At 41.0% G+C, this 15,004-nt stretch overlaps 1 protein-coding gene across 1 annotated transcript in view; it reads right to left on the bottom strand.

Annotated features, from left to right (window-relative positions):
• Positions 1-606: 606 nt before the first annotated feature.
• zfhx2 (zinc finger homeobox 2) overlaps positions 607-15,004 on the bottom strand; it is a 191,532-nt gene continuing 177,134 nt past the window's right edge. Inside the window, exons 6-7 of the mRNA XM_039747403.1 lie at positions 13,609-13,747; positions 607-6,640 (exon numbers count right to left, since the gene is read on the bottom strand). Of these exons, the coding sequence (XP_039603337.1) occupies positions 1,773-6,640; positions 13,609-13,747 (5,007 nt within the window). The 3' untranslated portion in view covers positions 607-1,772. The remainder of the gene's footprint in view (positions 6,641-13,608; positions 13,748-15,004) is intronic.

Here is a 15,004-nt window from a genome sequence, read left to right on the forward strand (position 1 = left end):
AAAATCCTTACATTATATTTTTACATTTCTTCAGTCTGCAGTTGTGGTAAACTGATGTCAAGCACGACGGCAATATCAGATTACACAATCGCAGCGAACAACAATATGATCGCGGCCATACAAAGATACACAGAAAGGGGCACAATAACTTTACAAAAATGTTGACATTATGCATTACAAATAAGGTGCAGATTCCATAAACACCCCAGTTATTCTGAGCACCTCTGCCTTAAAGCGACTGGCAGCAAGGCTGCACTCTGGGATTTATGTTTATTTTCTTCTTCTCTCTTTTATTTTGTCTAAATTTTCACGACATAATTAGTTATCATCACTCACATCTCGAGCAACAATACAGTGTATCTCTAACAATGGAGGGTTTCTGTCTCCTGCCACGTGAAGACTAAAATTTCTATAAAAGCAATGAAAATGAGTATTTTAAAGCCGTGGCACTAAATATTGTATTATTTTATCCTAAGCAACAAATCAACTGAATGTCATAACAATTTACAGACTGCAAAAGAGTTTATGTGGCTTTGAAAAAGAAAAAGGACCAACCTTAATAAGGATCCATGATCATAAAACACAGCAACATTAGACACAACATGATGAGCTTTAAAATAAAATATGTTTAATAACATCAGTCACAAATAAGTCATACGATACACCTGTCCACTCCCACTTTCCAAAACAAATACGTTTTTTCGTTGGTATCCCCGCTCCCTCTTCCAAAAGAGTTCAACTGCAGACCTGCTCTTTTCACCTTCATCACAGTGGTCACTCAGTGCAGGAGAGACAATAGGCAGAGTCTGGGAACCTGCAGCTTTGAACACGATAGTGAAGAGCCTGGACAGACTGTCCATGCATTGGCCTCTGTTTGACATTTATTTTACGTTTATTTATTTATTTATTCACAGCCAGTTTTTGCCTATGAGGTAGGAAGGTATAAAATTTTACGAGGTGGTTTGCTTTGTCTGGCTGTGAGTTAACTAGTCCTAACAGAGCCAAAAGGATGCCTTCTCACTGTAATATAAGCTGTTCCACAATCTAACTGTTAAAAGATGTTTTTGCTCTCAGAGACACCAGATGGTTTTATCACAGCCACAATGGTTAACACTCAAGACGTCTTCCTCAGTGTTACACTGCACAGTTAACCTCTCCACTGGGGACAATACTTGCTTTGGAATGGCACCCAGAACAGGAAATGTGATCTTTAGTACCTTTATCTTTCTGGAAATCAAGCGTGAAATGAGCGTATAGTTTGTACGTATACGCTCAGCCTGGCTGATAGGGAAATTCAGCTCAATGTACATCTTGAGCGGGGCAAAAGAGTGTTGAGCGAGTAACCGGCAAAGCCAACATTGTTTGTTTTTTTTTCTTTTTCTTTAAGGATATTTCTAATAATGAATAAAATCATTATATCTTTTTATTTGGATAGAGACCCATCTTTTGGATAAACAGAGCTTAACATATAATTAAATAAATAGTAATAAAGCCTAATTCTTAAAGATCTGGAATGACTCCAGTCAGCAATGAACCAGCAAACACAAACTTATCCATTGCACCCATTTCCACTGTCCATCTCCAAATCTGTCCACCTGCAGTCCCCTCCAAAAAGAAAACAAACTGTAGTACGTCGATCCCACTTCTGTCCTTCTGTGCAGCTTAGTCTCTCTCTGCTCCAACAGCGTATTTCCCCTTTGGTTCAAAGCCACAGTCAGTAGTGTTCTGGCTCAGTGTGTACACGGACACACAAACGGTCATGCAAGATAGGCTTACGACTCGTGACTCTCAAGCTGGACTGGCGATTTCACAACTGGAGATGCGGATGCAGCAGGCAAATTAAGTGAGGGTTCCTCACTACTCTGATGAACCGTTGGTAACTCTGGTGGAGATGGGTGAGGTGTGTGGACTAAGCTTGGCTCTTCTGTATCGTGGGTTAACTCTCCACAGTTCAACTGTTTTAGTTTTGTCAGGTGCATCTTTGAAAATGTATGCACTCGACTGGAACCCTGAACTCCAAAAACAACATGACACAAGAGGCACTCTGTTTCCACATTGTCTGGCAATGTTGACACTGGATTAGGATATTGCAGTCTAGAAGATGCCGGTCTTGGTAAAATGGGCCTATTGGTTCGCAATCCATTCAGGCACTGTAGCTTAAAAAATTCATTTGTCTCTCTAGACTGAAAGCCGCCACCACCCATTTGCTGCGAGCGACACCGTCTCTCTTTGGCCCTGGCGTTCTGAAACCAGATCTGAACCACTTTTTGGGGCAAACCAATTTCCTCACCCAGGTCTCGACATTCTTGTGCAGTGGGGGTACGGCACACATCATAGCAGGACTGAAGCATTTTCAGTTGTAAACAAGAAAGGTGTGTCCTAAACCTGCGCCGCTGATTCTGAGCCTGAGCCTGAACATGAGGCATCTGCTTAGCTTCCCCCTCCTTCATCAAACCATCTCTTTTTTCTTGCAGGCAAGTCAGGTAAGGCTTGATGTGAGAGTCAGCTTGTAAAGCTTTGCTTGGCCCAAGAGTATCTGACGGTAAGGAGTAATCCATTGGTTCACACTCTCCTTGATCGTCGCCTGACTTTTCTCGCTCTGAGATGGAGAGGCAAGTCGGTTTTACACTTGTAGTGCCCTCCGTTTTGCCAGGAGCAGCAGATGGCACGTCTGCCTTATCATCTGTGTTGGGATTGCTCTCTCCTTCTTTGCTTTCCTCAAACTTTTTCTGAGCTGGCACAATTTGACCTCTCAACTGGTCATTCAAAGATGCTGACTGTTTGGGTTGGTAACTTGCCCCTTTTTCTGCATCCAAGTCCTTTCCATCATTTTTACCAGGATCTGCTGACGTTCCTGAAGTCATCTGAGAACTGTGAGGAACTGCTTTATTGGAAGTAGAGTGTGCAGCACCCTCCCTTTCTGCAGGTACAGGTCTTGTAAAATACAACCTTTGGCCTTTATGTCTCAGACTGTCATGATCCTTTGCCTTTAGTGGTATTAAATCCGCTGGTGGCCAAGTAAACCTGATAAGAGGTTTCCCCACAGCAGCTAGAGTTCCATCGCTAAAAAAGCGAACTTCTCCTTTCCGTTCTCGGGCTCGCATATTCTGAAACCAAATTTGAACCACTTTCTTTTCTAGATTAACATACTCAGAAATATGTTCCAGTTCCTGTTTGGCAGGGTTTGAATCCCGGTAATAGCATCCATACAGAACATCCAGTTGCTCTGGAAGGAGAGTAGTTCGAGAGCGTCTGCTGTCTTTGAAACTGTTGCGACTAGGGTCTTTTTTAAAAGAGCTCTTCTCTGGGTCGTCAATATCTGCTTTTATATTTGTACAGGGCAGTATCGTTTTATAACGGCCAAAGCTGGCTGCCGTATGTAAAGGAAGGTCCATTTTATTTAGTTTGCTATCACTGTCATTGCTATCCTCATCCTTCTTTTCATTTTCCTTTTTCTCTTCTTCTTCTTTTCCCAAAACATTTGCAAGTTGTGAAATCTGGCTCAGCCCACTAACTTCATTGGCTTTTCTTACCTGACCAGTACACGTCTTACCACTCAATGATGGCACACTGAGCTGTTCTTGCTTGCTCTTTACTTTGCTCTCTGCATCAGCTTCACGGCTGAGTGCATTAGATGTGAACGGATGACTAAATCCTGGCTTATTAGGAAAAAGCGAGAGAGGAGGTGGTGACCCCAGGGATGCGCCACTACTAGGAGGTGATCTAAGGACTGAAACATGTGCCGGGATCAAACATGGTCTCATGAAGGGCGAAAGATATGGATTCATGGGGAGGTTTAAGGCTGGAAGAAGACCAGGATTCAAGCTTGAAATGGGATGACCAGGTGGTTTAGACTGTAAATCGGTCGACAATGGATTACGTTCCTCGGCTGCTTTGGAATCAAGTTTCGGTTTTTTCACAGGTGAAGATTCTGGATCTGTTTTGCCCTGATGGCCTCCCCGGTCTCTCTTCAGACAAGGCTTTGCTGTTTCACTCTTACACTCTTTCACTGCTGTAACTGACGCGCCTGCAGCAAGGGGTTTCTTTTCTTTATTCTCATCCTCGTGCTCATCCAGCGATTGCTCAATTTCATCATCTATGGATTCACTATCTTCTGTTGACTGGATTGATCCCCTTCTGGTCAAGTCGTTACCACTGCCTTGTAATCCCTCATCTTCCTCATCTTCTGTTGTAACATAGCATTCCAACACACTGGCTCGACTTGCAGCAGATTTACGAATTTCATCACATTTTAAACCTCTCGACTTATTTCCAGTTCCATTTTTATCTGTTACCATTTTATTGATACTTTCATGCAATGAAGTTGCATTACTTGAAATAATTTTCTTTTCAGAACATCCTGCTAAATGTTCCATAGCCACTGGGTCATGACTGTCGTATTCCTCATCACTACATAAATATGTTTCTGGAACTATTTCCTTCTTCTTTCTCTTCTTAGATTTATCTTCAGCAACATTTCCCTCGGCTGCCTTTCTACTTTTGCTCACACTCTGCTTTCTTGCACTTTCTAACCATCGAATGACTTCTTCCTCAGGGAGGCCTAGTACTTTGGAAAGGGCATCCCGATCTTCTGTCTTAGCTGGCGAGGCTGCTTCCTTTTCTGACTCTAGAAAGGCCCACAGCACCTCCTCCTGAAAATCAGTCAGCTCTTTTAGGCCGGTGTCATTCTTAATTCTTCTAGCATGTAGAGAAGCGCTACATTTTTCTGTTAGATTACACTCCAACTTATCATAACTTTGCTGCTTTTGATTTGGCAGTAGTTTACTGCCTAGCTCATCTAGTGCTTTGTCTTCTTGTCTGCAGTACTTCAAATGTAGCTGGTTCAGTCTATATTTTTGTAGTTGTTGCTCATTGTATCTGAGCCACTCTTTCCGAAATTCCTCCTCTTCCTCCTTATACTTTTTGAGTTCTTGGCTCTGTGGCCAATGTTTATCCAATAGTGTCCGATACTGATGTGCTGCTTCCTGCTTTGCAGTAGTTAATGGATCTTGCTTCTGACCCTCAGTTCCTCGCTTTGCACCTTCTCCTGGAGAGGAGTCATTGTGGTCTCGCTCCCCCTCACATTCTCTTACTGTTTGATCTTCTGAGGTTTCCATCTTAGAGAGATTTCTCTGTGCCTGATGTGTATTTCCATGCTTTGTGAGATTTATAGGCTGTTGATGATGTTGTTCCTCCTTGCGCAAGTCTATAGAAGCAGGCAGTAATCCATCAAACAAGTCCTTTGCTTCCAACCGTTCACTTAGGTTTAATTTCAATGTTTTGTCTTTGTCATCCTGCTTCCCTGTTTTTTGGGGTTTGCAACTGTGTTTTGATAGATCAGTAGGGCAAAGAGTCTTTTCATGTCCTTGTTGAGTTTCTTCTTTCAGGGTCTTTCCCGGTTTGCCACATGACTCATTTAGTAAAGGATATACATTATGCAGATTCTGCACAGATTGTGTTGGCTGGTGTTGGCCCAAGTGTTGCATCATTGCCTGGAGGTGAGAAGCCTGCAAATTCAATCCCAGCAGTGAAAGAGGAGGAGGAAGCATACCTCTTATTCCTCCCAGCTTGTTCAAACTGTTCAAAAATAATGGTAGAAGCACCTGCTGATGCATCGAATCTGGATGTACTAAAGTTGGTTGCAACAAAGGCAGCTGAGGAACAAGCAGTGGCCCAAGGCCAGTCTGAGGCATTAAACAGGGTAAGGGCATAGCAGAAGAAGGTGGTGAAAGATAAACTGGGGGTGCAGTAACCGTTTCTTCAATACTCTGAACTACAGTCTGCTTTGAGAGGGCTTTGTCTTTGGCAGGGGGGCTACTACTACTTTGGTCTTTAAGACAATTGCTAACATTGTTATTTGACCCTCTTGAACGGCTATAGTGCAGTACAGAGCGCATATGGTTTTCAAGAGTTAGACTCTGGCTGTATGCCACGTGGCATGTGGTACATCGATATGGCTTATCAGAACTGGGACTGGGGCTAGTCTTTTCCACTCCTTGGAGTGTATTAACAGGATTCATGGAAGGCTGCTGAGAAAATGATATGGGTGGAGATATGCTAGTTGTTGTTTCTTTTGCCGGTAATGAAATGGTAGGGGGCGTACAGGAGCCAGAAGAGGTTTTCTTTACACGATTAAGATGAGAAACTGAATTGAAATGAACAATTAAGATGCTTTTTTGTGTAAAGGATTCTTGACAGATGTCACATTTATAAGGGCGCGTAGGATCCAAGAATTTCTCCATTGCCAGGTTAGTGTTTCTCTGGTGTCCTATTAAAGGTAAAGGTCCCGACTGAAAATCAGCCGTGCATTTATCTGCAATGCCATCGATGTCACTGCTTTCTGATACCTCTGGACAGGACTCCAGTGGGGGCTGAACAACTGTTTTGTCATTAGAATCTTCCGTCTGACAAACAGAGCTCTCCTTCTCTTCTTGGGCTTTCCCTTCCTGTGGAGAGCTCTCGCTGTCAAGTGGGTCCAAGCTTGATGTGTTTTTTCTAAATTGATCGTCTTTTTGCTGAGATGCTGGCTCTGAGCGAGGAGAGGCAGACTCCTTCTTTTCATCACCCGTTTCACATATATGGGAGAGTTCATTTGTTATTTTATTTTTCACTTCATTGCAGGATGAAGGCTCTTTTTGTTCTATAAGAAAAATGAAAAGATGAAGTTAAAATATTTGAAAAAACATTGCAAACACAAACAATGAATTATTATTTATGACAGTTATGAACAGAAAGTACTATTATTATTAATACTGCAGAAATTTTGAAGAAAAAAACTGTTGAATAATGAAAAATGACTGGTATTACAGCTATGCATTATTATTATTATTCAGTTTAAGGAGGATGATACAGTCCAGAGCATTTAGTGATGCTGGCTCACCGCTCCAAGAACTACTTTTCAAACCCAAATCAGTCACCGTCTACACAGAGTTTTGACATTTTCACCGTGTCTGTAGGTTGGCAGTCCATCAAGGGCTGCTTCCAGAATAGGAATGGCTTGTGCCCCTAAACAAGATAAATGAGTAAGAAAGTCGATGGGTGGACAGATTTTAGGAAGGAAAATGGAGTTACATTCAAATGGCTAAACACGTTTGATTCAGCGCATGCAACAAAAAAACTAGTTCTGGTAATCCACAAGTAAATCAGACGCTGGTTATTTCTAAACAGTGTTTCAGTGTTCCATTCCATTCCACTCCTCCGCATCGAGAGAAGTCAGATGAGGTGACTCGGGCATCTGATCAGGATGCCTCCTGGACGCCTTCCTGGCACATCCAACCGGGAGGAGGCCCCAGGGAAGACCCAGGACACGCTGGAGGGACTATGTCTCCCGGCTGGCCTGCGAATGTCTTGGGATTCTCCCGGAAGAGCTAGAAGAAGTAGCCAAGGAGAGGGAAGTCTGGGCCTCTCTGCTCAAGCTGCTGCCCCCACAACCCGACCCCAGATAAGCGGATGATAGATGGATGGATGGATGGTGTTCCATTATACTTAACCGAGACAAAGAATGACTTTATGACAGATTACAGGAAGATGGCTTGAATATGTGAACAATTTGACAAGAACTGGCCATTCACTTTAACAAGCCCACCAGTCCAAAGTAACATCAGGTTGTTGAGTTGTGAAGGTCCCGAAAGTCTTGCTGTCTAGCACACTACATGAAAATGCATTCAAGCTGTCAATGGTTCTCTGTGTGAAGAACTTCCTAACATTTGTGCAAAATCTTTTTCTAAACAAGTTTCCATCTGTGTCCGTGTGTTCTTGTTGAAGAACTTAATTTTCAAATAGTAACCAGGATCCTCCAAACTAGTACTTTTTGTAATTTTAAAAATTTCAGTATTAACCCATCTTAATCTTCATTGCTTAAACTGAACCGTTTCAGCTCCTTCATTCTCTCCTCGTAGTTCATACGTGTCAGTTTCAGAATCTATCGAGTTGCTCTCCTCTGAACTTTCTCCAGTGCTGCTGTGTCTTTTTTGTAATATGGAGGCCAAAGCACAGTATTCCAGATTAGGCCACACTAGTGCTTTATGGTAGGTTGGATAGGTTTTCTGTGTACTTTAAGTACTTATACTGTTTAAATAAATAACTAGTCTATAATAAAGTTTATGAAAAATAAATTGAACACCACCACTTATTAATGGAAAAACAATACTAAAACAGCAGCACATTCACAGCACAAAAAAAGTATTATTTATTTTACAAGAGGTATTTAACTGGCAATATTAAATGTATTTGATGTGACAGGGATGAAAAAGGCTGGCAGGCAAAAAACGCAATGATTATGACCAACAGATGAATTTGTAAACCAAAGACAAGTAGGAGTCAAAACCGGAAAAGACAAACAAATGTTTCTCGGTTAGATATTTGATTTAGCAGCACAAAGCATAAAGAGTCAGGCCTTGAAGACTTGGAACTGAACAGTCTTTGAAAGTACATAGCACTTGTGAAAAAAGTTCTTTTAGTATCCACAAACTTGGACAATTGTAAACAATACATTGGCATATTTTATACTGGCAACCTACTGACGGTACATAAAATGACTTGTGGAAGTCATGTGACAGCAAAAGGGTAACATGAATTAGACAATATTCAGAATATATATACCACTCAAGATTGGGGCACAAGAGGAATATTACATTGTCAGGCAAATAAACGGTCAGTCAGATCACTCAGGAGCACATAAAAACTGGACTCAGGAGGACACAAGGTTTGGGGTGAACACCATTGGTGGATATTATGCTTTCCATCACACTTATACATTTATGCCCACATCTTGATGACTTCTCAAAATGATAAACTGGTTTATTCAAAAATGGTTTCTGCTGTTCATTGGTAAACAAACCTGTAATAGAGACATCACAGAAGGTGCTTTATGCATATGTCTCTGACTCAAAGTCATGAATGCTGAAAATTAGTGAATATGATTAACTATAAAATATTTACATCGAACAGTGCACCCAGTGGGTTGTCAAACGTTTCAAAATATCGAGAAATATTGATGTTAACATTTTAAAATAACTTTAATACTCGTTATCATTGCAACAATTCCACAGCCTACAGTACAAACGCACTTCCAGTTCATCATGGCTTGAGTTGCCATCCAGTGACAGATGTTAATAAGATGGCCAGGCCAATTCAGCAGCATTGTGGCACCCTGACAAAGAGGAGTGCCAGACTGGCATCTGGAAATAACGCTGGGTTTTTGGCAAAAGGGGACGGAAAACCACAAGATACATGCAAGCCTGAATGCAAGATTTGCAAGCGAGTCAAAGCAAAAAAAATTCAAGAGGCATCTTATTACTAAATGACATTAGCATTACTACGTATAAAATAAAATGTTGTGTTTGCTGTAGGGATGTGACGTTTGTTTTTCAGATAAACGTTTAGCACATTAAGAGAGGGGTCTGCAGTTATTTTTACCTGCAGGCGTGTTCTGTTCTCTGCTGTTCATTCAGGGGCAAGTTGGGCATCAGGAGCTCCGTCACTCTGTCGATTATTAATCCCCACGGTGAAGTCTGCTTATGTAGCGCGTTACTTTCTTTTATTTTATTACGTTTCATTTTTAAAAGTCTATTTCATCACACTCTTGCACAAAACTGTAATGTGTGTTTGCATTGACAAAAAGAGTTTTAAGGGCATTAGTGGTCTGTTTGTGTGGTACTTTTCCAAAAGACAACATTAATGTTCTTTTTACTCGAGTGTTTATTTAATGTTTGTGTTAATATTTTTATGTATACAGTTTATAAAAGATTGCAATACTTATTCAATTAACATTTAATGACATTTCATTGTGCTACCTCAGTAACAGAACTTGTTTTCATCAAAGTAAAACACTGTTGGCCACATTTAAACTTCTGTTCTTTTTATGGCTTGCAGAACTTTACTTTTACCTTTTACAAATGACTACAGGACTTAAAGTGTTTGCATTTAATGAAAGATGTTAAGAATTGAATGCATACAGAACTGTCATTTATTTAAATACATTTCTATTGAGTTACATTATTTACTGTATAGGGTACTGAATACTTTTCTTAATATCATATCGAAGCTTCACATTTTGGCATTGTGACAACCCTTCTTGCCAGTATCACATTCGACAAACCAAAAATCAAAAGCAAATATAAATAATTAAGGAAAATACCTCGTGAACCCTAATCTGTATATGCAAATATGTAAAGAGGTCATTCATTTAAACAGGTAGCAAGGGGATTATTACGATTTAGTAAACTTTCAAATTTTAATTTGACCGACATTTCACTTTCTCTGATCATCAGGGGTTTCGAAACACAAGTAATCGGATTCTCTGGTGCATTTCACACTGTATTTCTGCTTTGGTTAAAAGGGATTTTCTGCTTTTCCAGAGTGTTGCTAATATGTCGCTCCACTGCAGTGATGCGTCTCTCTGTTCGAGGTGCTGCGCTGCAGGGTGTTACACACGTTACATTTTATATGTATGCACCGCATGTTATGTGGCATCAATGATTACGGACGCTCTTGTTAAGGGTTTAGTTCATGCTTGGCTAAAGATTCTCTCAGTATTTTTGACTTCTAGATAAGTTCTGATTGATGACGAATTCTGATGACCTATTCTGTTTCTTTTCTCGGTACCCAAATGTGGCAATTGGTGCCACGGCCCACTTGCCAAGTTGTTTGCCTGCCTATGGTAAAGTCATCCCTGATGGAGGATCACAGGAATCATGGGAAAGAGGGTCCTTTCATCGGAGCAACGCGTTTCAGCCGTGGCCTGGCCAAATGGGGAGGCAGCTAGATGGATGAGGTCTCCAGGACTCTAAAAATATCCAAACCTAATTATGTCATATCATCTACTGTTAAACCGTACTTCTAAAATTTTTATTATTATGCTGTATTAAGGAATTGTTCTGTTCTGTGTATTGTATTGTATTGACCCCCTACTTTTGACACCCACTGCACGCCCAACCTACCTGGAAAGGGGTCTCTTTGAACTGCCTTTCCGAGGTTTCTTCCATTTTTCCTACAAGGTTTTTTGGGAGTTTTTCCTTGTCTTCTCAGAGAGTCAAGGCTGGGGGGCTGTCAAAAGGCAGGGCCTGTTAAAGCCCATTGCAGCACTTCCTGTGTGATTTTGGGCTATGCAAAAATAAACTGTATTGTATTGTATTGAATTTTGCTTTGCGATTTGGTTTAGCACCTTGATCTTTTGTCTTTATAGTTTTGACTCTTACAATACGTTTCGGTTCAAGTTCATCTTCTGTTCCTAAACACTTCCCCAGGTGGCCTGCCAACGTCACTAATTTGTGGCAGAACAAGAACACAACAGTAGTTAATGGCTTCAGAGACTCGGGTTTAAATACTGGCCTGGTGACTCTTAATAAAGAGTATGCTCATTTTTCACAGGTCTGTGTCAGATCATTTCCAGTTACTCCAGTTGCCATCCCAAAGACACGGAAGTGATGCTGATGGCCACCTCTCATTTGTGCTGATGTGAATGTGTGTGTGTGGATAGACTAGCAGCCTCCATTCAAAGTTTGGTTTTGCCTTGAGTTGAAAGCTCCTCGGATTGTATTAAGCAAGTAAACCAAGAAGAGTGGATAGGAAGTGAATCCTCAGGACTTGGGCAAACAGTAAGCATTTGGCCATGTGGTGTGAAACACAACATACTGCAGGGGATTCCAGATACCTCTATTATTCAACAACAGGAAAACCTCATCTAAACCTACTGTGTATCAGCGAAACACCTGCAGGAGACAAACAAGAATATGTTGGTAAAAAGACCAACTGTAGGACTTCTCATAGAGTTTAGAGGTTTAAAAATAACATTCCACTGAAACATCTTTTTTTTTTTTTTGTTCTTTATTTCGCCTTATACAATTTCTCGTATTAGGAATTTCTTAGTTTTCGCATACCCCTTGGGGTCAGAGCGCAGGGTCAGCCATTGTACAGAACCCTTGGAGCAATTGAAGGTTAAGGGCGTTGCTCAAGGGCCCAGCAGAGTAGGATCTCTTTTGGCAGTGACAGGGATTCAAACCGGCAACCTTTGCGATGCCTGCACAGATCCTTAGCCTCAGAGCCACCACTCTGCCTTTATACATATTGTAGCTCAGAAATATTGTCTATAACGCTGTGGGCACCGGTGACACTATCAACATTTTTCATGCAGTGAACACTCATTAAATTGGAAAAGTTCAAGATACAAAACATAAATCAGTCTTTCTAAGAAGAGAGAGAATCTTGGAATTGAGGATCTGGAGGAAAGGAATAAAAAAGCGGGGCTGAGTTTTATACCCACCAGCAGCTAAATCACTGAGAAGTGATCATCTCTGGCTTTGATAAGAAAGCAAAAGTAGAAATCAGAACAGAGACTCCTCTTTGATGCGTGCAAATCATTTTTAATAGTTACTGCAGCTAATCAGGAGTGATTATCTGCTTGATGTATGCAATCAGCATAGGTTTTTAATGAAATCATTTGAGGCCACCTTCTTCTGTGACAAGAACCGAGATCATTCAGTCTAAAATGGATAACAAACACTGCATAAAAGAATAATCTTTGCAGTTTGAAAGGCTAAAAACAGAAATTGGGACAGGAAGTGCTTTCATGTGCTCTACAGAATTTTCTCATTTGCTAATTCATGACTCCACAGCTGTTAGTGCAGATCTGCACAACATTAGAAGGCTAATTGGAATTCAGGGAAATTGCCTTGGTGATTTAAACATTTTTCTTTAAAGGTAAAGGTATTTTTTTCTTCTAATGAGTCAAAAGCATCCAAACATTTTCAATTATACCAGCAATAATTCTGAAACCAATCCAAGTCTGGTAACAGCAGCAGCAGGATGGCAAACTGCCATGGACAGAACACCATTTAAATCAAGGGACGGCCATTATCTGAGGGCATTTCATTACAGAACTGCAGCAGCACTGGGCATAAAGTAGGACGCAACCGTGGATGGCCCACCAGTACACCCCAGTCCATACTCGCTCTCACTGAGTAAACCGGTATGCCAAATAACTGTAGAAGAAATGCCGGAGACCCCGGAGGAAGACGCATGTAGTCACGTAGAGCCAGGCTGGGATTCAGTGTGTGGGAGCTGAGAGGCAGCAGCATTAACTACTATGGTATCAAGCTGTCTACCTAATTAAAGATATGCATGTGTATTATTTATCAGGGTTTTTTATGCCTAAAAATAAACACATTTTTACCAAGAAAAGTGAAAAGAAACAATCAGACAGACATTTGAAAATTCTTATTACAATTTTTGTTTTAGTGTGATAAATATGAAACTCACACTGCAGACGCAGACATCATATTACATCAAAAGTCGCAGCAAAGCCTTTTTTATATACTTCCTTTTTAGTTAATGTTAATCATTACTGAAGCACACAGTGTAGCCGTTGAAGGACAAACATACAGAGATGCGACTGGAGCCAAAAAGTATTCAGCCAACACTGAGCAGGTGTTCCGATTCACATCAGCACATGCATTTTGGCATCCAGATGTTCCAAAGTTAATGATTTAGGCAGTAAACTGGTATTCACAAACATGAACATGTTTACTTATTTTTATCTAGACAATATAAACTCACTTCCAGATAAAAATAAGATTAACCTTTTTTTGTTGTTGTTGTTTTTTGCCTTACCTGAGGGAGACTTGCCTGAGACATTACTGTCTCCATCACTATCAATGGGCTCTTTGAATGTACAACCTTCTTCACGAGTGTCAGACTCCGATTCACAATGATTAACTCTTCTGGAAATTTTGATGTCCACTTTCATTGCCTAAAAAAACACATACATATAATAAAATATTTATGGTCTTCACATCTTAAAGGACTTGGCAGGCTGATCCCTACAATAGCACAAATTAGGACTTTAAATGGAACCAACAAAGCTTTTGTAAAACTGAATATATAAAAAATGTAATACGGTCAGAAGACTGCAAGTAAAAATTTACTTCCATCCATCCATCCATCAATTGCTAAAGGCCATGTAACATTACACAACTTTTCTAGCAATTTTTAATCGGAGACTTCATTTACACAATCTTATTAGCAAGGTGGGAGCAGTCCCAGTGTCCCAGTGTAACACCATGACCATTGTTTGTGTAATCTGACATAACCAGTCACTCAGTCCAATTACTCTGCGACTCACCCCAACAAAATCAAACACTTCTAATTGGTCTTTAGTCAGCTGGACGGGCCCTGTGTGCAGGAGAGCTGACAACCGATGAATGCTCATCCGGAAATACTGTACATATAATGCAGCGATGAACAACAAAGATTGCTGGTGTTTTAGATCTCACAGACAGGAGATAGACGTGTCTGCCTGATGTCTTGTGCTTTACATTACATGATAGAATGGAAAAAAGGGGGCCAGTATTGCGGCTGAATTCCCCATACCTGTGAACCCTTCACACAGCATCGGCTTGCTCAGGCAGTAAATTCGTGGCTGTCAGAAACGGGCAGGTTTATGATACTTTAGAAATGTGAACCTGTGCATCCACGGTGATTTCTAGTTATGTAGTCTGACATATGCCGATGGCGAGACCAGCAACTGCAGTTCTCCACTTTTGACATCCTCTCTAACTATAAGTCGTGTAATGCGGTGTCAGCTTAAGCTGATTATCTAGTTTAGGGTCAGTGGAAGTTGTCATCTTTTTCAGCAGCAAACTGACACCAGGCAGAAACCAAACCTGGACTGGGCACCAGTGCACTGCAGAGCACACTCACCCGCATGAGTCCAGTTTCGAGTTACCCACTGAACAAACATTTACATGTCTGGGAAATGGCAGGAAAAGCCCACGGAGACGTAGGGAGAACACAGAAAACCCGCAATATATGATAGCACAAAAACCATTATCTCACTGTGTGTCACTGGTAGATTCAGGAGTGCGCACACGGGTGATCAGATAGCTGCATCACAAACAGGACCTTAACTAAATTTAGCACCACAAACTTGAAAAAAGTATAAAGAAAACACTCTGACATAAAATGAGCCAAAGATGGGCAAGAGGACGTTTCACTGTTCCTTACATTT

Source organism: Polypterus senegalus, chromosome 1, assembly GCF_016835505.1.
Source record: "Polypterus senegalus isolate Bchr_013 chromosome 1, ASM1683550v1, whole genome shotgun sequence".
In the NCBI taxonomy this organism is placed as follows: Eukaryota; Metazoa; Chordata; class Cladistia; order Polypteriformes; family Polypteridae; genus Polypterus; species Polypterus senegalus.